We start from the raw sequence: 25,737 nt of genomic DNA, 5'->3' as shown, positions 1-25,737 counted from the left end.
TATCAATTAGGTAGCTGTAATAAGGTATCAATTATCAGTATCAATTGAGGAAAGATAAGGAGTTCTGAACTGCCAGGCCCAATGCGTTGCCAAGTCATCCTCTGGCAGTATTCAGAGCAGATCATTGCAACGGGTTACAGTGTAAAGGTAAATTTTGAGCTCCAAATGGTTCCCAGTTTGGGCAGATGATAAACTCTGACCCTGCAGGTGGCTTCTGGCTAAACTCAATCGAATGCTGTGTGGAAATAAGGGCCAATACATGCATAGTTGCTTACAAATCTGAGCCAGAGTGGAGAACTTACAAGATTTCTGAAGAGGGAGAGAAACTGCTCAGCACTGAGTCAACAGTAATTGGAAGAAATGCAATAAAAAAACAACCACACAAGTATTCCCAGAAGAATTTGAAGCTGAGCTGTTTAAAACTCAGATTAGACCAAACCATGGCAATACAGGCTATACTGCCCAAGGGACAAGGTAGTGCAGAATTAGTAGCCCTGTAATTCTGCCTTCCCTTGGAAGAGCACAGTAAATCTCTTAACTCTGCCCTCCCTAGGGAAATCACAATAGTAAAGAAACATCTATGTAAAAGAAGTGATTGAAATGAAAAATGTTCTTCTCCTCCTGCTGGTACCAGGGAAGAAAGCCATTTTGTCTGACAGTGAACACAAGATTTTGAAGAATTCTGTCCTTTAACAGGGTGATCTCCTGTTCCCAGTGTCTCAGAGCCTTAGCAGAGTTTCTCAGAGACAGGGCCAGCTCTTGCTCAACACCCTGGAAAGTTTCAGAAGTGCTTGCAGGTGAGGACAAGGGAGGAATGCGGGTGGGTAATATGTGTGCCTGTCCATCTGTCCGTGTGACTGAGTTCTTTTACCAAACCTACCACTGAAATACCACAGGTGGGTTCAATGCATGGCACTTGTCAGTGAAACAACAGAAGGAGGGATATGTAGTTACAGTGAACATTTTGTGACACCTGTATGTGCCTGCTAAGAAATTTCACTCAGACCTAGCAGCTTCATATTTTGGCCAGTGAAGAACTGCTTGGAAATTAGCCCAAACTGGTGGTGATGTAAGAACTGTGGGAAGGTATGTGTGCAGCTTATTCCTGTGCCATCATCTGCCCCAGATGATGACCTTGTTATTTGCTCACGTCTGTAACCTGTTACTGCAAGTGGGTTTATAGTCACCGACTTTTCCCGTTTTGCTGTGTGAGAGCTCTCTCTCGACCCCTACCTGCACAGGAAAAGGTGATAGATGAGTTTGGGTATGAAACCAGATCTGCTGTTAGGCGAGTCTGGTCACCATGGTTATTTTGCCTTGCATCACTAATGTTTGGCTTGGCTGAGAGAATTCAGTCAGAAGATGTCCCTGTCTGTGCTGACCCAGTCTCTTGGGATGGTGCTGAAGGTTGTCATGGTTTTTGGATGAGCTGAGTGGCCCTCAGTCTGATTTTCACAAGGTTTGCTGCATTGTGCTCTAGGCACTGTGGCCTGGCTTCATAACTTCACTCTTGTGGTAATAGGGCCTCCCACAGCAGATATTTTATTCAGAGAAGCTAAGTCTTCCTTTCCCAAAGTGTGGTCATCTTGTGCAACATTGCTGACTTTTAATAGCTTCACTCAAGAGGTAGCTCCGTGTTATTGCCAGGCTCCTATGTTTGCAGCCCATCAAGTGTCTGTGGGGTCCTTCGTGGTGAAAGTTTTGGTGGAAATGCAGTGTCTCCTGGCTTCCTTTACAGAGTGAGGAGGATTCCTCTCTCCTCTGGTACCCGCTGTGTGTTTGTAGGTTAGCAGTGGAATTCCAGACTGACCCCATGGCCCAGGAGAACGCTTTCACTGCCCCTGGCTCAGAGAGCAAGGAGACGCTGAGCAACTTCTCTGAGTTCCTGCTGAGGATCTGTGACAGTCTCTGCATCCCCATGGTCATGGTAGGGCTTCTTTTGGACTTGATCTATTCCTTTAAACTTGGTCTATTCCTTATGAAAGGTGCCCTCAAGCACCGCCAGTAGGTGGTACAGGTCTTATGGCGAAGAGAGCATGTAGAGTAAACCCAGAATAGCTGTGACGTTTGCCACCTCTCCAGAGCGAAATGTGGTATTACATAGTTCGTGCAAAATGGGAGCATTTAGCCTCAGTGGGTGGAGAAATTCTTAACGTTTCCATGTAGATGGCAGTGTCTTTCCTCAGACCATGCAATCCCCGTAGCATGCCTGCCATGTTATCTAATCCATGGCAGCCCTGTTGCAAACGTTGAGGAAATTTTACTAGTGCTTTGCCACAGGTTTAGGTATGGATCCTTGCAGTTGCTGTGGGGGCTTGAAGGTGTTTTGGCTTTATAACCAGTCTGCTGGTAGGCAGCTGCAGGGGCACTGCTGTTATCGGTCCTAAAGGGAAGGTGAAGTGCGTGTCCAGTTTGGCAAAGCTGGAGACAGAGTGCTGCTTCTTGCTCATTGGATTCGGGTAAAAATTAATGAACTGTGGTAAAATTGTCCAGTGACCTTCTGCAGGAGTGAGCTGAGTCGTTCTATTCCAAATGTTTTAGTGCTGGGCTCTGTGGAGAACTCAAATGCCTGTTCACCACTGCTCAATAAAACTCTACATTAAGTGTTGCTGAAGTCAGCTGCACTTAAGTATATGTCCCGTGGTGTATGCCGTGCTGCAGAACCGGCCGTCGGACCTGCAAGAGCAGGGTAATGTGGGCAGCAATGGGGCCTGACTGGTTGCCAGCTGGAACCAGGAAAATGTTTCATGTTTGCTGTAATGCCTTGCAGTGTTAGCAGCGTAGCTCGTAACATCAGCTGAGGGGAATGTTAGTTGCTTTCAAAGTGCTACCAGGCGTTTTGGTAGAAATATTAAGCTATCTGTTTGGATTTAGGAAACTTCCCGAGAGGGCAGGAGGCAGGAAGAAAGCTGCTGCTTTCAGTGTGTATTGCATATCGTGCCTCTGAACCTTTATTTCTTCCACAGAACTACCTGGAAAGGGCTGTCAGCTCGTCAGTGATGGAGGTTTTCATCTCAGCACTGAACACCCTCTTTACAGTGGTGCCAAACATGCGGATTAAGTTCTCCAAAAAGCTGGGTATGGTGGTAGCGTGGGATCACGTTCTCTGTGCTAATTAGAACTCCTGTGTACTCTGTATTCCTTGCTCTTTGCACACCAGAGCAGTGACACACAGAATTCAGTTCTCTCTTCTAAACATGTAGAGCTGTCAAATCTTCCCTTTTCCTTCTGAGCAGACAAAAAAAAAAAAAAACACTCAGATACTTTCCTACAAACCTAACTTGGAATAGTTTATTGTGGGAGAGACGGCCTAACACATGTATTCTTACTGGTATGGCCTGCCTTGTTCACTAGGCTTGCATGGAGATAATTACGGCACCAGGCTACTATTTTTCTTTATCGTACATATTCTGTGCTCCTTTGACATTTCTGCCTTGCTTTCTGTCTAGCATCCTCCTCCTTCATCCGCCTGACGCTGGAGCTGAAGGCCAGATTTTGCTCTGTACAAAGGTATTGTGCTATGTGAATTGTGAGTGAGGCAAAAATTTCCGGAGGGCAAAGCAGATCAGGCCTTATCTAATGCACCCGATTTAAGCAAGAAGGGAGGTTAAGAGACTCAGGAGTGGTTGTATCCTACGGCAAATTGTAAACACTGCCTTTGGAAAAGCTGCGTCTGTGAGAAGGGAGAAGCAGTTAGCTAGGGGGAGGGTGAATTTTCACAGCTCTGCGAGAATTCTGTGCTCCACTGTGAGCTGTGCAGAGGTGAAGCAGTCTGAGTTTTGAAGAGTGGAGTTGGTGGGTGCTTTGTAAAGGAGTAACAGTAGCATCAGCTCCATCTGAGCTCTGGCTTCCAAGGCACATATCACCACTACCTTTGTTCCCTGGGGTGTGATAATGCGTAAGATGTGGGAGGGAGGAGGAAGACTTCAACAGGAGGCCTTGCAAAGGGTCTTCTGTAGCAGAGATTACAATTTCTAGGTTGAGTAACACTGGGGGAGTCTCCCTTCTGCTCTGCAGAGATGTTTTACCTCCTCTTCCCTGTGACTGTATCTCATTAAAAGAGTAAACAAAATACACTGCACCCTCATCCAGCTTAACACTGTGGAAATTAAAGTGGGGATGTCTGTGCCTGTGGGTGGTGTGTGGGGAGTGACCTCGGTCTCTAAATACAGTAGTGTGAGGCATCAAGGATGCTGTGGTACAGTGCGAAGATGTTTATGTCCTATTCTGCAACGAAATAATTGGAGAGAGTAGTTAGAAATAGAGCTGGTCTCACCCTTTCAGGCGATATTCTATTGACATTCTTCATGGTTCATCCCTGGAAACACCATGGTGCCAAAATCTTTCACACCGGCAAAAAAGTTTTGGCAGGCAGTGTGTGATAGTGGCAGTGTGAAGAGGATGTTTCTAGCCTTCTTTGCTCTATCTTTCTGCTCTTCACAGTAATCCTGCCTTGAATCAGGCCTGTTCCAGATTCCTCTGCAACTTGTGCCTGAGCCTTTACTCTGCCACAGAGAAGGAGAGAATTTCTGCTCAGGAAGGCAAGTGCAGGGAAGGAGACACATTGCTTCATTTAGGTTGAGGTCCTGCCAGCCTCTATTTAGGCAAAGGGGGAAAAGAAAGGGGGGGCAAAGAAAGGAGGAGGAAAGGGGGGGGGCACATATAAGCTCTATTTAAAGATATTTTTCTAGCTTTTTTTAAAGCTAATCTACAGAGGAGATAACTGGCAAGAGAATGCCTTTTGAAGAGTTTGACTCTACTTGAATGAGTGTTTTATGTGCCTTTGGTTTACATGGTGACATTTATTAGCACAACTTTGCATGGCTTAATTACAATGATATTAGTTGCCAGAGTCACCTTTATCTGGTGATAAGGGTCCTTTTTTTTCCTCTGTTGTACTTTATTTTTCCTGCCTATACTGCAACTTTCGATGTTAGGCAAGTCCCAAATAAATAAGATGAAAGTTTCCACATCACAAAAGCCACTTTTTCCCCTAGCAGTGGTTGGTCACTGTAGTGGCAGCATCAGCAAAGAGCTGGGAACCTCAAACAGAAGTCTCTTTTTATCCTCAAAGCCAGCTCTGTTAGATCAGGTCTCACACCTCCATTCATTCCAAATCATGGACGTGCTCTTGCTGCTTCATGCACTGTATGCAGGCTGGGGTAGTAAGCTGCCTTTGATATTTCTTACATCAGGAGCTTCACTAGTTTAATATGATTGAGTTAAAGGCAGACAGGTGCTTCGATTCTCCCTCCTTCCTCCCCCCCCGCCCCATTCCTCTCTGCTTATGCCTCTCTGCTATTACGTTCCCCATCATTGCCTGCCTGCTCATATTAGTTTTATGTTTAGAGCAAGAGATGTCTGAGCTCCTGCAGAAGGCTTTGCCTCAATTAAACTACACAGTTGCTGAAAGCCTTCTCCTCCTGGCTGAAAACCCAGAGGCTTTCTCCTTGGATCAGTCCCTCTGCAGCCACCAACACTGCTTCATACTCCTCTTGTACTTTGCCTACACCCTTGGGGACAGGTGAGCCACGAGCATGCAAGGCAAGTAGTTATGTGGCCATTACAGACCATGTATCAGTAGGTAAAACATGTCTGATTTAATTGTTTCCACTCCAATCTCCTTGCCTGCAGGTTTGTCCCAGAAGCAGAACTGTTTCTAGCCATAAGAAATTTCCTCCTGTCAGCACAGGACCGTGGAGACTGTCCCCCTCCATACATACTCAGAGCTGTGCTTTACCTCCTTGCCGTTTGTCAGGACAAAAGCAAAGGCCTGGACTCGGTAAAAGATTTCATTCCTACCTGTTGGACCCATTTTACTGAAACTGAGGTTCCCCCCTGCTCCTGTCAGCCCTCCTGCAGAAAGTATTTTGGTATGTGTGGTGAGTAATGAATGAGTGGAGAGTGTGCAACGCATATACACTCTGGAAAGTTAACTGTGAAAAGCCACTAGGGGATAGGGATTTGATTGAATAAACTCGTGGCTGTGTGGGAAGTGTAAATGTGTTGGATAGGCTGTAAATTCACATACAGAATATTACAAATTTCATAGCTCGGCTCTCCTGAACACATCCACAGCCTCTGCAGCAGCCTTTCTAGTGTTCCCATATGGCTCTTTGCTGCTGCGCAGCTTTGAGCACTGTATAAAGCCTACAAGTTTCTTAGCCTTTGTGATGCAAATGGGCTTCACAAAATGATGTTTAACTGATATATTTGATTGTCTACTAAAAGGGCTGTGTGACTGTTTTTAACAATAAACTCTCATCGCTTCAGCTTTTGGATATTCACTACCCAGTGGTTATTTTGTTCGCTCTCCCCCCTCTCCCTTTCCCTCCCACATGCTTAACAGAGGTCCTTGTGTACCATAAGGAGGATCCTGGATAATCTCCCAGATCTGGGCTTGGTCTACGTTCACTGTCCTCTCCTGCTTGAATTCTTCCTGCGCTACCCTGAACTTATGGGGAGATTTGGACACCAGGTTCTACAGCTCTGGTTTTCCTGGGAAGACTGCAATCAAACCAAGACTGAAGGAGCTGGTTTTGGCATGTCTGATCAGCTGAACAGTGCTAACCCTTTACTTCCCATTCTGCAGAGCAATTCCAGCATTTTGCTCATTTTACTGGTATGTGACTTTCACAAGGACAGGCTGTCATCCTGGCTTTAATTTTAGGGGAGCACTTAGGACTTTTTGGTTAATAAAGCACTTAGTGCTGCTCTGAGGCCCATGTCTGCATACACGGGCCTCCAACTCACAGACAAGCCTGATATGGAAAATGGGATTGTGAACATGTGTTAGCTCTTTTGGTTATCCATCTACTGTGATGGAAAGGGAACTTTTGGGAGCTGGCTAGGAAGGAGCCTGAAGGGTGCTGCTGACATATTTCATGAAATAAAATCATGGGCTTTTTCCTTTCTCTATCCCGATACACAGATGGATAGTCTAGAGCCTTCTGTGGTAGCCTTTCAAGAAACTGCTTTGCTAATTTGGGAGCAACGGTGTACTACTAGTAGATGAGAAGGATATGAGGAACAGAGAGCTTTCAAAAAGAAGCAGGAAGAGAGCAGGTCTCAAGGGCATGGGTTTCTGTTTGCTTTTTTTATTTTGTTTTTAACTGGAGAGTCTTGCCAGATATCTTTGCAGTACTCTGAGTTTTTAGGACTGTGAATAACACATTGTATTGCTCTTAAAAGATAAAATACAAAACTTAGGACAGGGAGAATTAATGAGTGTAGGGGAGAAAGAGGCCTTGCAGTAACATGACTAGTGTTTTACCATTAGCTGGTGTAATGAGCTCTGTTGATCTATGCAATCGTGAGAGAATTTGGGTGCCGATGGCTGCTCGAGGTCTTCTCTCACTTCCCCCTCTCCCACCTGCCCTGTCACCCCTCCCCATCGGTGGCCACTTGTCCCATGATTGTTTAGCCAGTCTGATAAGCAAATACTTGTTAGTATTTCCACACAAGAACATTATATTTACCTTTAAGGGAAAAGCTAACAGCTGTGATGTTTCTTCTGCAGCCTGTTACAGTAGGACCTTGGTAGTTTCTGTACACGTTTCTGCATATCATGGAGAACAGAAACCCATTTCAACAAACAGTGAAGAAGCCAGATTTGATGCCGAATGGGCACCTGTGAGGCATTTCAGACTGGCAGGTGTTTGTTCTGATCTAAGACGCTGTGAAGTACATTTTCATATCCTGGGTTATGGAACTGATTGCCAGGAGGGCCGTTGTGTAGGACAGTTCTTGAACAGTCAGGGCGACATTGCAGAGCAGGTGCCAGTATCCAAGTGTTTGATGCCATTGCCAGAGCAGTAGTAAAGGTGATCAATGCGTTGACAGAGTGCAAACGAATTGAGAAGTGCCCCAGGAAATGCCTCTGCCCTATTACCTTTGGCAATAGTTCTGGAGCTATCACTCCACAACCTAAAGCAAGTGTACAGGACGCAGGTCTGTCACTGCACAAAAGGGGAACGGTGACTCCTCCTCTCAATGGTACAGCATTCCTACTGTCCCCTTTTCTGTCCTGCCACCTACTCTTGCAGAAATAAATTAATTTAGCTCTGTCCTACTCTTTAAAGTGAGTCGTAATAAATCACAGGCTTTGACAGTTTACCTCTCAGCTAGGGAAGGGCATAATCAATCTGAATTTAGATGGCCTAATAAACCAGTGCAATATCCTGAAATAAATATACTGTCAGATATCAACAAAACTTACGAGGTGAACAACCTCAGCCTGAGAATCCACTAGTAAAATGGAAAAGCCTCTGCATGGTGGAGTGAAACAAAAATTAATGTCCTTCCAAGGATGATATATTTGCTTATCTGCTTTTAATAAATGCCTGGATTAGATGGAACAGATGGTTGGTGGCTTCATCTCAGACCTTGAGCTCCTGAGTAGGAAGGAAAATGTCAGCACAGTGATGCGTGTAGCAGGACTGGGAAGGCTGTGGGCCTTGGTTAGCACTGTTTGGTGCTGTGTATGTTTACCTGGGAATGAATGTGGTAGTGATCACACATTGGCCCACTTGTCTTCATGCTCCATATCTGAGCTGATCTCTCAGGGAATGGAGGTAGGCTGAATGACATGAGATTATGCATGAATTAGGCAGGAATTAAGTTCAGAGCTGGAGAGGTGTAGGTTTTTTGTTTGCTTTTCTTTTTTTTCTGGCACAGAGCCTGTTCTTACCTGAACTGCTTTCCTTAGGCAGAGGGTCCCAAAGCCCTTTTCCTCTCCATCATCCTGGCCTGGATGCATGACTACCGTGTGACAGGGGAAGGGAGCTGGAAGAGGCTCCGGGCAGGCTGTGGGCTTGGTAACATTGCTCAGATCAGTTTTTTTTTCCTGTTTACCTCTTTCTGCTGTGCTGTTTGCAATGCAGTAGTCAGGACTGCTGGGAGAAGAGAGGAACGGTAGCGCTGATGTAATTTATGTTGAGGCTATCACAGTATGTCAGCACTGCAGGCCGTTTCATGCCTTGCCTTTATGGAGCTGCATCTATACATGCTGTGCAGGTGAATTTAATGTTAAACACCTTAGCAACAAAGTATGCCCAAATTTAGGCTACTGGCTGTGGGATTTAGCTCAGAGACTCCAGACGGAGCTCTGTATTCCAGAGGAAGGCTTGTGGGCTGGATGCTCTGTACGTGACTCTTCCATTTTCAGGGACTGAGTGATTGCTTGTCTGGTTTATGTACGTTTCATACAGTTTAGCTGTTATGTTGCTACTGCAGATAGTAGGCTGCCAGCCTGAGACTTCGGAAAATGAGTAATTATGGACTGACTCAAAGCTTGATTTTGGGTAAGCATGTTAATATGCAGCCTGATTTTTCAAAACAACAAGGACAGCGGCAGTGCCAGAGGCTCCGCGTTCTTGGAAACAGGGCCCTGGCTTTGTGCACTCGTTTTTGTAAAGCCTTGACCTTAAACATACCTTTCCCCCATCCCTGTGTGCTGGATGGGGGTTACACAGCCAACTGCATTCTTTAACAGGGTATTTATTCAGAGATGCCTATCAGAAGAGTGTCTGTCTGCTTTATCAGTGCTCCATTTAATCAGGACGTACTTAGTCTGAACAATGCTTTATTCAGATGTTTCCCATGACTCCAGATGAGCACAGTGGTATTAAATAGCAGTGACTTCTGCCTAATCAGGGCAGAATGGTAACCTGTGTGCTGCTTCCCTCCCAGGACCTGGTCTGCTCAAGCCCCGTGGAGGTGGCTCAGAAGGTGTTGGTGACTCTGAGGACCTTCCTGGAAAGAAGTGAGGACGCCCTTGTCTGTGACCTCCTCCGGAGCCGGTTCCTGCAGATTCTGCAGCAGCTACTGGTAGAGAGTAGCTCAGCTTCCTTACAAGGTGGCTCCCCTCTTGGATTTGGCTCTTTTTGTACAATCAACTAGCAGGGTAGATGGCTGAAGCTATCTAGTCTGGGATGAAGTATCCCTTTTGCCTCTCTCTGTGCTGGACAGCTGGGTGAGCCTAAGTGCAGATGGCTCCCAGGGCACAGAGGCTGGGAGCAGACATCATTTGAATCGTTCATGACATAGATCCCCACACGGGATCTCTGATATTACCAGATTTTATAATTCTGTTAAATCTCAAACATATAGCAGGGTTGTGACTGGGGGAAATCTCTGTTTTCCTTCCTGACCCTGGCTGTAGAGTGGGGACTGTTACCCAGTCACAAAAGGTGCTGTGCAAAGCAGCCCATGAGGCTGAACTGAAAGAGGGAAGCAGTGCTAGGATGTCCTTGGCTCCCTTGGGATAGGGGTCCGCCACAGTTTTGCTAGCTCTTGAGGGGGATGCTGACACTTCTTGCTCTGCCTTGCTCTGTTTGGAAGTTTGTCTGGCCAGCAGCTGGGATGGAAGCATGAGAGGGACATTGGTTTTGCCTTCTCTCCAGCAAAGTCAGGTAGGCTGGAGAAGAGAGTTGTTGAAGGCAGGAGTGTGATACAGCATGAGATAGACAAGATTATGGACAAAGAAGGCAATGCTGTCATCTGCTAGATCTGTCATGTTGGGAATTGTGCACATCTGGAGTTGTGGTGTCCCTTTGTTGTTAATCTAGGAGTGCCAGGTCTGGGGGGAGGCAGATTGTCCATATCCTGCTGCAGGAATCAGACCTCTTCCTCCAAACCACTTGTGATGGAGACAGGACACTGGGCTAGAGGGTTTATTTTTGCAAGATTAGAGCCCTTCTGCTACATCTGATATTCACAGCTCCTCTTCATACCGCATCTTGAACTCATTAGTGAGGGTATTGGCAGCGTCCTCCAGAGAGCCAAACACCAGATGCACCCTGGAGACAAGGCTTATTCCTAGCACACGGGCAGTTCTCTGTGAGGTCTGGGGCAAAGAACTCCAGGAGATTTCTTGCATACAGACCTGCCTGGTCCAAAGGGGCTGTAGAGATGAGAATGAGGTCAGGAGGGTATAGCTGTGTGTCTGTGTGGAAAGGGGGAATGCTTTCTCCCCTAATTCACCCTCATTCCTAAGCTGCAATTGTTGGCACTCTGCAAGGTAGAACAGATTAGAGTTCACTGACAAGCTAACCTGCCAGTACCCTTCTTAGCTAACAGGAACCTGCCCATTTTGCTGAGCCTGCTATTCCTGGTGCAGCTGCGGAGCAAGGGCATGAGGGAGCTGGACAGCACAGACTTCAAGCTGCTTCACCAAGGTGAGTCTGTGCATCCCTCTTCTCCCAGGAGGATTTGACCTTGGTTGGTTGTTCCGTAAGATGATTAGGGGCTGGCTCTTCATCTTTTGAAAGAAGCAGTGCCTTGCATCACACTTACCATTGTTTTAAGATACGTTCATAGCCAGAGTGCTGCAAAGAGCCCTGGCTACCAGTTTAGGCAATAAAGCACTTTTTCTGCCTCTTGCTTTTGCAGCACATTTGTTGTTTGAAAACCCCACAAGGTGGCCAAAACGTTCTCATGGCCATGACACGATGTCAGAGTCCGTGAGTGGTTCTGGCTCGGCATATGATGGCATTGGTGATGTGCTTCCTGAATCCCCCTTCCCTGCCCTCACTTGCTAACACAGGACTGAGGGGTTCAGCCCCCAGAGGTGTCCTGTGAACCAGCCGGCAGGGACAAGCAGCCCAGGGAACGCAGACTTTCCTTGCAGCATGAATCCAGACTGTATTGGTCCCAGCCAGCTGCAGGACTTGCCCACTCCTCCCCAGAGACACAGAGGAGAGGGGTATGTTTGTTTACTGCACATGCTCTGGCCTGCTCATCTGCTGATCCTTAGCTGATGACTTCTCCCTTCTTACTTGGCAACTGGAGATTAAGGCAGGCCAAGAATGAAGAATAGATACTAGAGGGGTACTCAGCTGATCCGTCCTCTCATCTCTTTCCTCTCATCTCTTTCTGCTCTGTCAAATTGATTTGTACAGCAGACTTTGAAGGACTATCCCTTTCAATTTGAAATGTTCCATGTTGCAGGGCTGTCTGTGCTGCCCTTGTAAAGAAGCAGCGTTTCTCAGACACTCATTAGCGGAGGGAACTGGGGGCGTGGAAGAAGCATGTCATCTTTACAGCAGCCCTTCTTAGCCTCTGTGACTTCAGAGCACAGCTTAGCTGCTCCCAGAAGTCACAAGCTCCCTTTTCTCTTGCTTTCTGCTCTTTTTTTTTTTTTTTTTTTCCCCAACACAACTCTGTCTCTGCCCCAGCACCCCCTTCATTCCCTGCTTTCCTCCCCAGGCTATGTTCGTGAGGGGAGGGCACTCTTCTCTGATGCAGCCTGCAAACCAGCTCGTAGATGGAAGGTTGTAGGGAGACACGTCGATGTGTGTTTTTTGAAAATTGCTTATTCAGTGTGTGAGCTCTTCAAAAGATCTCCTATGACAGTTCTGCTGAGCCCTGCAGTCCTGAATTTCCCTCCCAGACTCTTGCTAAACACTGTTCCTAAATCCCTGGTGCTTACAACAAGCGTGGCACGTTCATTACTTGTGTGAGCAGTGGCTGTGAGCGTGGAGGAGCACAGCTCTCCCTGCCATCCCCTGCTCGGGCTGTCTGTCTCCATGTGAAATGGGCACGTGGCTGCTTATGGTCCACCCAGTATTAGGATCAAACGTTTTGTGGAAACAGGGAACATATCTAAGAGTCTGTAGCACTTGGATTCATTACTGCCCAATGTATAAGCCTTTTAATATACTCCTTTCTGTTGTCTTTCGTTGTTGTTATTCTCTCCCCTCCCCATTATCACACCCTCCACTGCATCGTCTTGGTCTGAAGCAGACACTCTGCTTTGTCTGCACCCTGCTCTGTTTAGTTTTGTTTCAGGTTGTGTTGCTCTTGTATGAATTCCCTCCCCACTGGCAGCTCCTTTCTTGTGCTGAGGTGCTGCGTCGTGTTGGTGCCCGTGTTACACATGTTCTTTTGTTTCCAGTCAGCAACCTCTGCGGGAAATGCAGGCCGAGAGACACCGACCTCCTGCAGCCATCCTTGAATTTTCTGTACTGGAGCCTTCATCAGACAACACCTTGTAGTCAACAGAGAGGTGAGGCAAGACTGTATTGATTGCCAAGTTAATCTCTGCGAGGCTGTAGCTTGGGCATGAGAGATTGTATACTAACTGCCTCAGCAGGTGAGGTGGATTTTTCCACTTTAGCATCGCAGTTAACAAACAACACTTTGTGTTTGGGATCATTTATTTATTTATTTTCAGGGCGAGGGCTTTGTTTTGTTTTTGCTGCCTTCTGATAATTCAGGAATCGGCTGCTGGGAGACAGAACCGCTGTATTTTTCTTATTCAGAAAACTCAGCGGTGGGGCTTCGGTGCCTGGCTGACGTATCCTGGTATTGCCGTGGTTCAAAAAATTAAACAATAATAGAGACAGCTATAACCAACCTCCTAGCTGTGTCAGCTGAAGGCTGGTCATTTTATTAGCTGGCCAAGCGGTCGCTCATGCTGCGGGAGATGAATACGGGTGTAGCAGGACAGCCTTAGGTTGATGAGCCGTGGCAGCTGAGGCTGCCTCACCGCAGCAGGGGTGTGCTCTGCACTTCTCTTCTGCTTGTCAGGCTGGCTTAACCTGTGCCATCCCACCAACCTCTCTGATGATGTCTCTCCTACACAGCAGTGGCTGTGCTGCTCTCCAACGTGTCCTTGCTAGAGCTCCTCCAGAAGGTGTTGGAGTGCACCTGGACGAGGTCCTTTCCCTCTGAGCCTGCCTACCTGTTGCCCGAGGATGCCTTGCTGTGCTCCGGATGGCTCTTGGCTGCTTCCCTCCTAATTTATCAGCATCGTTACAACACCGAGGTTAGATCCATTCTAGTGTTCAGATCCAGGGACTGGCTAAACCTTAAAAAAAAAAACCACCACACAAATACTTAATTAGCAGGGAAAGTGGTTTGCTTTGGCCTGGAATCTGTTTGTCTTGGCTGCTTTACTGTTACACATTATTCCTTTCTGCACCTCTCCAGCAGGACTGGAAGCTAGCATGTTGCTGGAGGATGAGACACAAATCATTTCAGAGTTATAGATGGGCAGAAATCTTGAGGGGAAAAATGCATACCCAACTCTCCTGGTCCAAATCACTTTACTCTTCCAGACAGCACAAAATAAACCTTACAGCTTTTCTTCAGGGAAACCTGGGGGTGTGATGCACAGCTCCCATGTTATAAACTGCTTATTTGGTACTAAAACAATCAATAGTAGAACAGTCACTATCCAAACCTATTACTGGCAAATAAATGCTTAATATTAGCAAGCTTATATGGATGTGGGCAGCTGTCATTGTATTTGATGCTTTGCAGTCCAATGACAGAGCTGAGCAGGAGCTGGCAGCTGCTATTAGAATGACAGGTTAGAGGGAATGGAGCACTTCCTAAAGCCAACACAAGGGAAAACGTTGCCTTTTGGAGTAACTACCCAGGCCTGTCTCCCCTCTCTTAACATGGAGGTAAACAGCATGTCATGAGTTCTGAGCTCTGCTTCTGCAGTTATGCCCAGTAGAGTATGTTCTTTGGTGCACCTACTCGTGGATGATAAAGCCACTTCAAGCACACGTGTGCACCTGCACAGATAGGCAAAAATTGGTTTTCTATACTGAGGGAAGATTTCTTCCAAAAGACCAAACCAGAACAAGTCTGTACCTGTTACTTCATGGATGTGCTGCCTCTGGTTAAGTCTTGCACTGGACTTGCATGGGCTGTCAGCTGTGTGAATGCATGGGAAAACCTGCCTGCCCCTGCTCTGTTAACTGCTGTGCACAATTTTTCTTCTTAGTTTTCAACTCAGGGCTGTGTCTGAGTGGTCAGTGTTGCGCTAGTCCCAAAAGGGACTTGCTTCAAGTGGCTGATGTCGAGTTTCATCTTTTGGAAGCCATTCTCTCGGCTCATATGGATCCTTGAAGTGTAATCATTTAGTGGCTTATAAACCTGTTATTTGGCCTCATCAGTACCTTACTGGCTTGATGTGCTACGCTGTGCAATCCAAAATCCTTCTTGCACCAGAGATGTGGATAGACACTGCAGATACAGATGGCAAATGGAAGTCGTTGAAGGATGCTTCAGTCCTTCTAATCTCCAACATTTCTAAGCTGCAGTATTTCTAATCTTCTGCTGGAAGGAAGGAGAGAGGATAAGAGGAAGAGTCACTTCTGCTGTTTTCTGCTGCTCAGTATTGGTAAAGCTGCACAAAGCATCCTGGAGGCCCTAGCAGGGAGCCTTTGGCCTCTGTGACTGTGGGGTGATGCCAGGCTGTCTTCCTGAGCTTGCAGTTTTATACAGGGCAACAATGGCTCTGGAAAACGTGAATCACCCACATTCAGCTCAGGTGGGTGTTAATAATGAGGGCTTGACTGGCCCTTCCAGCCTTGTGTCACAGCTGTTAGCGTTCCTGCTGGTGGCTTTAGCAGAAGCCATTGGACAAACATGGGTCATGGGTGGAAGGCTGCTGAAGCCTTTGGCTTGCCAGTACTTAGACATGCAGCCAGTGCCACCCCGTTACAGAAGGTCCTCCTAGCGTTCCTATTGAACGTTCCTCTCTTCAGAAAAGCAGTTTGGATGTCACAATGATATGACTTTCCTTTCTGGATCAGACTCCTGAAACCCTGTTGCTGTTCCCCTTTTTCAATGGTTATCATGGAGTAATGTCTAAGGACTGAAAATACAAAAGGAAGCTTTTTACCTGGTCAAACCATTTTTTCTTGTATTTCATTCACCTCTAGGTTCACCAGACACTCACTCTAGACCTAACAGAAGCCCTGAATGCAGTCATCTTCAGGAAGAAGAAGCCAGTCCTGCTGTTAGGTATTTTGTGGGGATTTGAGTGGAAGCGGTGGTTAATACCATGTTACGGGCAGCAAGGGAGAAGTGGTGACTATGGGATGGGGCGGTGCAGGTGCTGCTGGTAACCTGAAAGCTTTGGGAGTGCATTTTGTTTGCACAGGCACCAGCACGCAGGGCAGGGGAGAGAAAAACACTGATACTAACGAGAGGCTCCCTGTCTAGTGAGCATCATGCAGTTCCTGAGAGCTGTCCTGCGACAGAACTTCTTCTCCTCCCTGCTGGTGATTATCATCCAGAACACAGCCCAGGGTGCTACACAACCACAGCCATCACCGCTGGAGGATGCTGCCCTGCACCCCCTTGCCATGCAGCAGGTCTTCTCGCTTCTCGTCAGCCTGCAGAACCTTTTGGTGCATGTCTACTTGCAGGTATATAAAACACCAGCTTTGGGACAAGGCCCATAAACTAACCTGAAGAGAAATCACCCTGGTGCAGAAGGAAACGGGTCTGCCTTTTCTTTGCTTCTGCCTGCATTTTCCATCCCTTGCAGACCTGTGATGAGGAGGAGGGAAAATGCTCTTGCTGCAGTTTGTGCGGCATGGTGCAGTGCGAAAGAAGGTAAATCAAGCTACGTGGTGCTTCCTGCTGCTGAACTAGACAGCTTAAACTCTATGTGCTGATGACAGTCTCTGTACCCTATCTCCTGCTCTGCAGGGACCCTGCAGTCTTTGGGACTGTGAGGTGGGAAAAATGTATCAAATCCCAGCCCCTTTCGTACAGAGCTGGCGAGGTGCTTTGGGGGTAAAGTACCTTAGTTTGCATTTCCTCACACAAGTGATGTTGGGCTCCAGGGGACAGTACATCGGTTTACATTTAACACCCTTGAGCAATGTTGCGCTCCTGCCTTTATTCTTCGGAGATTGTTACTTAATTTTTTTCATCTCTGAATAAGTACTTCTGCCTTTGTCTGGCTCCTTGACATGACAGCTAATTTTCAGCGCGTTGCATCCTGTGAAGGAGATGAACGCTGTTATTTTCCAGTGCTGCATGTTCTTCAGAGCCTGCCACTTCATGAATTTTCCTCTTGCAATAGCTTTTGACTGTTTGTATTTTCTTCTTTGTTGTTCCTCTCCCCCCCATCCTTGGGATTCCAGAAAGACTTGCTGCTTTCTCAAGCTGTGGTTGCCTGCCTGGAAACCTTACTGGAATACCTGTATGTGAAGAACCAGGATGTTGGTAAAGTCTTCCTGCCCTTCCTTCTCCTGGGTTTCCCTCCTGCAGTGATTTTGGGCTCTTTGATCTCCATCCAATAATGCCCTGGAGCAGATGTTTAATGAGCTTATGCCCAATAAGAAAATTTATTTGTATGCTCAAGGGTAATCTTACGTGCTTTGTGGGATGAAATCACGGTGCTTTGCGCCCCTTTAGGAGTGAGCCTTCACTTTGTCCTTGAGCACCAAGATGTTTTCCAAAAGAAAAAAAGGTCACAACCACCCCCCACCCTAATGTGGTAAAAATGAAGGATTTAGGGACCGATGTAATATAGGAATAGTCTGTCAATTCCACCCCAATTTAGCAAACCTTTGGACCATAAAGATAGGGGGGGTAGGAAGGGAGGGAGGAAAGATATGAATATGATTTGTCTTCCACACAGAGACATTTGGCCTTTAGGGATAGGAAGGGAGAAGAGGGTAGTAAACAGCCTTAGGAAATGGAAGCTGGAAATTCTAGATTTCCAGGGGCAAATGCAGACCTTGCTTTCAGGAGTTCGTGTCAGACTGAATGTATACCACGCTAGCTGTATAACAAAATATGACAGCATCGTACAGTCAGGGGAAGTGTAGACCCTTCTGCTCATTGTCAGCCTACAAAGTAGAGATGTTGTCTCTGATCTTAGAACAGAAAATTAGTTTTCTGTACCCTGACCTGTTCAAATCAGTCACGTAAACACTGAGCGAGAAGGGAACGGAGTGAATGAACACCAGACAAAAGGGACATTGTTGGGAGAGGGGAAGCTGTTGAATAAAAATGTAATACTGCCGATGAATGACAGCCAGTAGCTGAAGGGAGTCTGTTAAAAGGCGTGTTATGGGGACCTTCCACTGATCTGGGATTACGGTAACAAAATGTTTCAGTAGCAGCTGAACCCTTCACTTCGGCTGTCCAAATTCTTGCAGTGGTGCAGAAGCTCACAGCAGTGCTAAACAAGAGTCTCCCAGGTGGAATGAGGGTTTTTAGTATGTTTGGCTGAAAGAAGCAAGAACATTGCAAAGGCTGTGGCCTGGTCTCTGCCTGTAGAAGTTTCCTCCTTTGAGGCTTTCTAAAACCCTCTCTTGGTCCAGAGATTCTTGCAGACGAGCAGAGCACACTCAGTGCACAGCACTGGTACTTTCTCATTTCCTCCAGGGAAAAGACACCGCCCTCCCCTTTCCAAACATTTTATGTGATTTTTTTTGGTGTTGCTTTACCACAGAAAAGATTGTTGTAGAGGCAATAGGGAGGTTATGCAGGTGCCAGTGGAAAAGGGACCTTTCTGAAAGGGTTCAAACCTGGTGGCCAAGCTGTAACAGGTTTTATTGCTGACCTGTTGTAGTTGTCTATCCCCAGTTCTCAAACAGCAGTAAAAACACGGTAGTACAAGTTAACTTTAGTGAGAGATTTCACGCTGACACAGCCAGTGACCTTGAGCCTTACCTCTGCTTATCTTACACGCTTTTAATTAAGAACATTTTCTCTGCTGGTTGTTTGCACTGCTGCCATCAGCCTGCCTGGTCCCTGTAGTACGCTCTCTGATGCAGACCCAGGCTCAGTTCGTGCAGCTTATGTTATAGGGCTTTCTTCATTCCCTGAAGAGTATTCGGCAGCTAAATAAAACCTGTGGTCAGGAAACTTGTCCTCATATTGAAACCAGAGGGTATATTTTTAAAACCTTGGGCTAAAGATATCCCCTCAGTATTTTATGACATGCACCCCAGGAGAAGGTTTCTCATCCCGCACAAGCACAACGTTGGACAAAATGTATTTTCTGTTTAAAAAAAACTATTAAGCTTTTGTCCTCATGACTAAACTCTTGCCCAAAGAGTGACAGATTTAAAAGCGAGTAAGAACAGAGCAAAATGCCCCCTTGGTGTTTCACAGCTTGGGGTCTAGAAGAGAAAACATGGGTTCAGAACTGGAAGACTCCTTTTGCAGGCCCAGCCTGTCACTTGGCAGATTTTCTAAAGCAGTCTGTGGCTTCTCCTTCTCTCCCAGCACTACACGTTGCTTCACAGCCCTGGCACCGATTCCTGCTCTTGACACTGCTCAACGGGGGCCAGAAATCCGTTCTGCAGCCAGAAATTCTCAGACTCGTGACTTTGGTGAGCAGGGGAGGGGTGGGCTGTGCTCTGTTTTGTTCCTCTATGTTGGTACAGTGCATCTGGGTTGTTTACTGCAGCTTGCCTCCTGTACATACACAGTCTCGGATACTACTGTGGTTTTGTCCGTCACTATATTTGTGTCCTGTAATAATTGTACTTTCAAGTGAACTTCCCTTCCACGCTGTGCAGAAACCGACTGCTCTAACTGAGCGCATCCTGTTCTTCTGGTGTTTTTGTAGCATTGGTTTAGATCACCTAGAGCCCCTGGGGAGGAGAGGGGAAGCCTACAGAGAACGTGTGGCTGCTGTTGGCAGGCTGGGAGCGTGCTGTGGCTCGTTGGAGAGCAGAGCTCTGCTTGGCATCACAGCTTCTCTCCCAGTCTTTGTCCTTACAGACCCGAATTTTCAGGTCAGGGAATTACCACAGTCTGTGACCCTGCTGCATGTGGGGCCTATGAGCAAGAGAGAAAGTGTGCTCCTAGCCAGCAGAAACTCTGAGGATACTGAAGTCCTCATGGCAGTAGATGAGAGGAAGGGGTTACTAATGTGAACCTTCCACCCCCAAATACATGATGGGTCTGTGAATCTTTGTTATTCTTATTTCACTTTTAAAAGGTTACCTGGATTATTTCAATTTCTTCTTGACCTAAACTAAGTCTAGCTAGACCACCACCAACGTGGATATTTGCACTGGTTCTGTCAGAAGTGGTATAAAAAATCAGGCCTGTGGTTAGGGTGCTGCAACATCCCTTTGCAGGGAAGAGGTCTTCCCAGGTGACGTGTCCTTCTCGGAGCCTATGGGTTGCTCACTAATGCTTCTCTCGTTCCCTTTGTTCAAGTTTGTGAGGTACCAGAGCAGCAACGTTATTTCTCAAAAAGAAATTAGCCTGATTCTTCGGGAAGCAGCAGAAGCCAACTTGCCAGAGCTGCCGGAGGCCACATCACGGGCACTTCACCTCTTCCTTCGTCAGGTAAGAAAGCAATGACTGCTTAGGAAAATGAGAAGGGAGTTCCCTAAGGGATTGCTTCAGCCTTTGATGGGGAGCCATAAGCTTCCTTTGAGGAGGTGATAGTAAGATGATGAGGAATCCTGCAGCTGCTAGCTTGGCCTGCTGCCTTGAGAGATGAGTAGTGAGATGGGGAAGTGAGCGATGCCAGCAGCTGCCTAAACTGTGTCATCAGCATTGTCGTGGGCCACTTGATCAAAGTTTGAAGTCTGAAGGTTGCTCGGGAGAGAGGGAGGGAGGGAGGGAGGGAAGGATGAAAGAACAAGGACAATAATTTGCTGTTGGTCTGGAAATCATTCCTGCTTCCGACTGCACAGGTTCAGAGCAGTCACTGTCAGATGGAGGCAGTGGAGGCAGGGACCATTCAGACCTTGCTGGAGCACCTTTCGGGACAGAGGAGCACCTGTGCAAAACATCAGGACATCGTGTATCCTTTTGCTGAGCTAAAGCCTTTGATAGGAGATGTGAGGGTGGTAGATGTGATAGAGATAGAAAGGTCACTTAGTCTGCTGTTCCTGACTGATTTTCAGCCAAAGGCAAACAAGAGTGCAAAACCTGGTGGTGGTTACTACAGCTGGCTAATTTTGGGATGAAATACCTCATCATCCCCAAATTTGAGAAGACATTTGGGAAACAAGGAGTCATTTGGGATGAAAGACAGGTCTCTGCACAGGGATTGCATTCATCAATAAAGCAGAGGTGACACAATGAAAGGGGAGCAGGCCGGGGCAGCCGTGACTTCAAAGCAGCAGCAATTCCTGTGTTGATTTCCCTGGAGGATGAGCAGCCACTTAACCTCCGTGTGCTAACTCACACCGATATGCCTGTAGAGTCACGGCAACCCACAGATAACTCGTGCACTTTCTAAGTACAGCAAGTGTCCAGAAGCTGCCCGGTGGAGTTACCCCGTGTCTTTCTGCTTGGCCGTAGCAGCAGAGTCCCCTGCTGAGCACTGCCTCCTCCTTTTCTCCGTGGACAGGAGGGAGGGGTCACTCCCAGGTTACTTTTGGAGAAAGGGAGGGCCTGACGGACGTGCCAAATTCGGCATTTGTTTATTTCTGAAAACGTCCGCTTTTGCCTTCCTGTTTTCATCACGCCGCGTTGCCTCAGACAGGTAGCAGACATGGAGCTGGCCCCAGCAAGGGTTTCCTACAGGGTGGGGGACTTCCTCCATCGTGTCGGTGGGATGGCACCGTCATCAGCCGTGGGCAGGGCGTGTGGAGGGTGAGGTGGCTGTTACTCTGGTCAACAGCGAGCTTTGGTGTCAGCTTTATCAGGAAGAAACGTGCTTTGGGCTCACCCACATGAATGTTTCCCATGTGTTGGTGGGGTTTCCGTGGTCTGGGAGGGGGGTGGTTGGGTGATGAACACCTCCCGTCAGCAGCGTGCCAGATGTGGGAGCTGCGGTGTCTCGCTGGAGTTTCAGCCGGGCTTTCCCTTTGGTTTCCACTCATGCCATCCACCACAGCTGTCTGGGAGGTGTGGCGGTGTCCCTGGCACACATCGGAGACTGAACCCCGAGGAGTACGCGCGATGGGGCGACGGGGGAAGAACGGGACAGGAGGCCCCACGTTCCTCCAGCGGCTGGTGGAGAAGAAGATGGACGAAGGAAGTCATTTGCAGCTCACTTTCAAAAAAAAAATGTTGAAAATTGTTCATAAAGCCCTGTTTCTGAAACAGAGCCTCTCTGTGATGCCTGTGGGGCTGCTGGTGGCGGTCAGGACCCCCGAGCTGCCTGCTGCGAACAGCTCCGGGCACGGCTCGCCCCGCAGCCGGGCGGAGCGGGACCGGCCCCGGACCCCCCCCGGCGGTCCCGGAGCGGCGATGCCGGGGCTCGGGGTGCCCGGGGCGGGGCGGGAGCTCAGGAAGTGACACGGCGGGGCGGGGAAGCGGCGGCAGCGGGCATGGCAGCGCGGCGGGCGTGAGCGAGCGGCACCGGCACCGGCACCGGGCACCGGGCACCGGCACGGCCCGCAGGTGGGGGGCGAGGGGCAGGGGGGGAGGCTGCGGGGCGGCGGCTGCGGCTCTGGGAAAGCCGGGCTGGGGCTGAGCACGGCTCGGCTCGGCCTGCTCCGGGCTCGCAGCCCCATGGGGTCGCCCCCCTCGTGGCGGTGGCAGCGGGGGTGCAGGGGGCGAGGTGTCCCGGCTGCCCCCCGCGGTGCTGCCGCAGGAGAATGCATGAAGTGGTTAGAAATGGCTTAACGGGGGCTGCCAACCCGCATCCCTCACGCCGTTAGGGAAAGGGGGCGAAATTTGGGGAACGGGAGGGGGGCTGTGGGCTCCCGGCTGCAGCCAGGCACGGGGGGGGCTCGGGGGAGCAGCAGCCGGCGGTGTCCGTGCCTCGTCGCGTCCCTTGCAGCGTGCGGGGACACGAGGAGGGCTGTCGGAGCCAGGAGGGACATCTGCATGGGGTCACTGCATCCCCAGCACAGGCTGGCCCGGGGCTGGGTCCTGCTGTTACAGTGGGGTGCGGTGGGCAGGGGGCTGCGAGAGGGGCTGGGGGGTCAGGGTGGGGTGTGGGCCACCAGGGGAAGCTTGGCGAGGGCACAGGGCAAGTAAAAGTTGTCTGGGTCTCCTCACGACCTCGTGGTGGGGCCCCAGCTGGTGTTACGGTTACCTAAATTGGGGAGGATTCAGCTGATTTCAGTTCTGTGGCGTGGTTTGGGCTGGGGCATGTGTGGGGTGAGCAGGGTGAAACACAAGGGGCTGCCAGGGAGGGGGAGCCCCCGGCCGTGGGGTGGGTAAGGGACAGGGTCGGTGTCCCTGGGGCTCGTCTCACCACGGGGTTTATCCGTGCGGTTCCAGGCTGCGGTGTCCCACATGGGTCTCCTCGTGTTCTGCCCCTTCCTGCTGGTGCTGGTGCTGCCCGGGGGCAGCCGGGCAGAGCTGGAGAAGCAGCGGGTGGACTCCGGCTTGGAAATCTGTATCCTTCCCCTCAGGCCCTCGCCTCCATCCTGCTCGTGTCTGGCGGGGCCGGAGAGCGCTCGCACGCGTGAGGAGGGTCAGAGATGGCACAAAGGGGAAGGTGGGGACGGAGGGGAGAGGAGGGAAGGGTCTTCAGGCTGTGATCAGTGCTAAAAGAGCTCTGAGGGCTCGGTCTCTGGGTGGGGAGATGCAGTGGGGCCGGGCTGGCGCCGTGTGCCCTGAGGAGCGGGAGCGCTGTGGCGCTGGCAGCGTGGGGCCCTTGACTGCGCTGCAGACAAGAAGCTGTTCGAGGTGAAGCGCAAGGACCAGATGAACGCCCTGAAGAACCTGATCGAGCTCAACGACGTGAACCAGCAGTACAAAATCATCGACATCATGCTCAAGGGACTCTTCAAAGTGAGCCTGGGGCAGGGCACGCGTTTGGGCTGCCCATGGTGGCGCTGGGGAGGGCGGGCAGGGGGTGAGGTGACAGCAGGGGGCAGACAGTCGGGCTGGGAGCTGAAAGGGGGACGCAGGGGGGCACCCCCGGGGGCTCAAGGGCTGGGGGAAGGACGGCAGGGCAGGGAGGAGTGGGATGGGGCAGTGACCAGGGGCTCTTGCAGGTGCTGGAGGACTCGCGGGCAGTGCTCATAGCTGCGGACGTGCCCCCAGACGGGCCTTTCCCTCAGGACGAGAAGCTGAAGGATGGTAGGTAGGGACGAAATCCCCCTGTGCAGACACCGGGCATCCCCTGGTCCCCTTGTTTCTGTCGGGGACTCTGTTGCTGTCTCCCTGAGCCGTTTGCACTGGGGGTGCCACCCCTTCAGCCCCAACCTCCCCATCTCACCACAGACGCGCTCAGGACCCTGTCCTGTGTGGGTGGACCATGTGGGTGGCTCAGCCCACAAAGCCCCCCATGAAGCTCTTGCTCTCAATCCCCTTTTTTGGGTGACACCATGAGGATCTAAGATCTCACAGCCTGCATCACCTCTCCCTTACCCCGTCTCCATCCTCAGCATCTCATGGCTGGCATCTGCTGGCAATGCCCGGGGCTGGGCCTGGCTTTTTGGTGTTTTGGTGTGGGGTGATGTGCAGGACGGGCTGCTGACGGGGCCGGTGCCTCTCGTCCCCAGCCTACTCCCACGTGGTGGAGAACACGGCCTTCTTCGGGGACGTCGTCCTGCGCTTCCCCAAGATCGTGCACCACTACTTCGACCGCAACTCCAACTGGAACAACCTCATCCGCTGGGGCATCGGCTTCTGCAACCTGACGGGCGTCTTCGAGCGGGGACCCCACTCCCAGCTCCTGGGGCTGGTACGGCCCTGAACCCCCCACCACTGCCATGTCCCCTCCCCACTGCCTGGGGGGCTGCGGGGAGAAAGGGAGGAAAAAAAAAAAAAGAGGGAAAGAGGAGCTGCTGGGGGGCTGCTGAGCACACCCCGTGTCTGAGGGGGTCCCACGTCTTGGGCTGGGGTTGGGGGCAGAGCAGAGGGGAGGGGGGCAGGAGCTGGTGGTGGCAGCGGTCTGTGCTTTGCCCCGCAGATGGCTCAGGAGCTGGGCATCAGCGAGAAGTCCCCCGATTACCGCAATCCCTTCAAAGCCGACCACTCTGAGGTAAGGCAGCCGAGCTGCGTGGGTCCCCCTCATCCCCTCATGGATGGTGGCAACTCCAGTGGGATTTTGGTGGGCTGTGCTCCACGGGGGGATGCGTTGGGGGATGCCAAGCTCCAACTCCACTCTGCGACAAAATGATGAGCTTTTAGTACTTTTTACAATGCCATAGCCTGTCCGCATCCCTTCCTTTACTGAGCAGGCAAAACACTCTCCGCATCCGTGCTGAGTTGTCCTGGCACCTCCCTGGAGCCAAATTGTCCCGGTGTAGGGGCGGTGGGTTCGTTAGCAGCCCCCCGGCTGACCGTGCTGTCCCCCCCAGTTCTTCCCCAGCGCCGACACCTTCCAGAAGGCGCTGCGCGAGGAGGAGAAGCGGCGGAGGAAGGAGGAGAAGCGCAAGGAGATCCGCAAGGGCCCGCGCATCTCGCGCTCGCAGTCGGAGCTGTAAGCACCGGGCTGCACCTCCACGGGGCCGGCTGCGGGGCGAGGGCCGGGTCCTGTGCCCGCAGGGCTGCTCCCACCCGCGGGTGGGCCGGGGAGCCCGCGGTGCTGCTGCTTGTGAGTTTTGGGGTGTTTTTTTGTGTTTTGTTGGCCCCGGTTATCCCCGGTCGCTACCTCTGCCCGACCCCATGTCCTAGGGGGGCTGTTTTCCCATATGGCCGGCGTTCCAGCTGCGGCCCCACAGTTGGGAGGCCGGCTCCCAGCCCCGCTGGGGGTGCCTAGCGGGGACATTGGGGTTTGGGGCTCCCCACCGAGCCCCACTTTGGGGCCCCCAAGCAGCAGCGGGCCCACTGGCGGCATGGTGCTGGGGGACGGGCTGAGCCGCGCTGCCTTCAGGGACGGGGAGACGGCCTTCAGCGCCTCGAGCAGGGGCAGCTGGAGCGGGGCGCGCCTGGTTTCTCCCGAATAAACCCCAATTCTTGTTACTGGTTTGTTCTTAACGAAGACGAGCCCGTGCCTGGGGGCCGTGTACATGGGGAGGGGAGGGGGGGGGCAGGAGCCGGGGGCGCGCCTTTACCGCGCGTGGCCACGCCCCCTCCTCATGAATATTCAAATGAGGGGGGCGTGGCCCCGCATGCTAATGCAGCTGCTGATCGGTGACGCGGCCTCACGCC

The 25,737-nt window shown here is 50.3% G+C and overlaps 2 protein-coding genes and 1 long non-coding RNA gene across 3 annotated transcripts in view; 2 read left to right on the top strand and 1 right to left on the bottom strand.

Moving 5' to 3' along the window:
- MEI1 (meiotic double-stranded break formation protein 1) overlaps window positions 1-21,836 on the top strand; it is a 34,472-nt gene extending 12,636 nt beyond the window's left edge. The window contains exons 13-31 of the mRNA XM_068669066.1: window positions 697-797; window positions 1,786-1,927; window positions 2,967-3,078; window positions 3,450-3,510; window positions 4,444-4,541; window positions 5,350-5,524; window positions 5,635-5,782; window positions 6,350-6,622; window positions 9,691-9,856; window positions 11,073-11,177; window positions 12,896-13,006; window positions 13,587-13,768; window positions 15,681-15,762; window positions 15,964-16,169; window positions 16,896-16,977; window positions 18,994-19,100; window positions 19,939-20,070; window positions 20,424-20,533; window positions 21,575-21,836. Of these exons, the coding sequence (XP_068525167.1) occupies window positions 697-797; window positions 1,786-1,927; window positions 2,967-3,078; window positions 3,450-3,510; window positions 4,444-4,541; window positions 5,350-5,524; window positions 5,635-5,782; window positions 6,350-6,622; window positions 9,691-9,856; window positions 11,073-11,177; window positions 12,896-13,006; window positions 13,587-13,768; window positions 15,681-15,762; window positions 15,964-16,169; window positions 16,896-16,977; window positions 18,994-19,100; window positions 19,939-20,070; window positions 20,424-20,533; window positions 21,575-21,620 (2,439 nt within the window). The 3' untranslated portion in view covers window positions 21,621-21,836. The remainder of the gene's footprint in view (window positions 1-696; window positions 798-1,785; window positions 1,928-2,966; window positions 3,079-3,449; window positions 3,511-4,443; window positions 4,542-5,349; window positions 5,525-5,634; window positions 5,783-6,349; window positions 6,623-9,690; window positions 9,857-11,072; window positions 11,178-12,895; window positions 13,007-13,586; window positions 13,769-15,680; window positions 15,763-15,963; window positions 16,170-16,895; window positions 16,978-18,993; window positions 19,101-19,938; window positions 20,071-20,423; window positions 20,534-21,574) is intronic.
- On the bottom strand, window positions 13,035-15,415 carry LOC137849451 (uncharacterized). The gene is made up of 2 exons (XR_011091881.1): window positions 14,913-15,415; window positions 13,035-13,810 (listed from the first exon to the last, which is right to left on the bottom strand). It is a non-coding gene; the product is annotated as an uncharacterized lncRNA (long non-coding RNA).
- Window positions 21,837-21,923: 87 nt separating the features above from the next.
- Window positions 21,924-25,548, top strand: CCDC134 (coiled-coil domain containing 134). Its single transcript, XM_068669056.1, has 7 exons — window positions 21,924-22,083; window positions 22,912-23,029; window positions 23,306-23,427; window positions 23,634-23,718; window positions 24,144-24,325; window positions 24,554-24,625; window positions 24,945-25,548. Exons 2-7 carry the CDS (start codon window positions 22,927-22,929, stop codon window positions 25,068-25,070), a joined length of 690 nt encoding a protein of 229 aa, XP_068525157.1. The 5' UTR covers window positions 21,924-22,083; window positions 22,912-22,926; the 3' UTR covers window positions 25,071-25,548.
- Window positions 25,549-25,737: the final 189 nt, after the last annotated feature.

The sequence above is a fragment of the Anas acuta genome, chromosome 1, assembly GCF_963932015.1.
Source record: "Anas acuta chromosome 1, bAnaAcu1.1, whole genome shotgun sequence".
In the NCBI taxonomy this organism is placed as follows: Eukaryota; Metazoa; Chordata; class Aves; order Anseriformes; family Anatidae; genus Anas; species Anas acuta.
The sequence above is the reverse complement of the archived record's forward strand: the minus strand, read 5'-3'. Positions and strand labels throughout refer to the sequence as shown.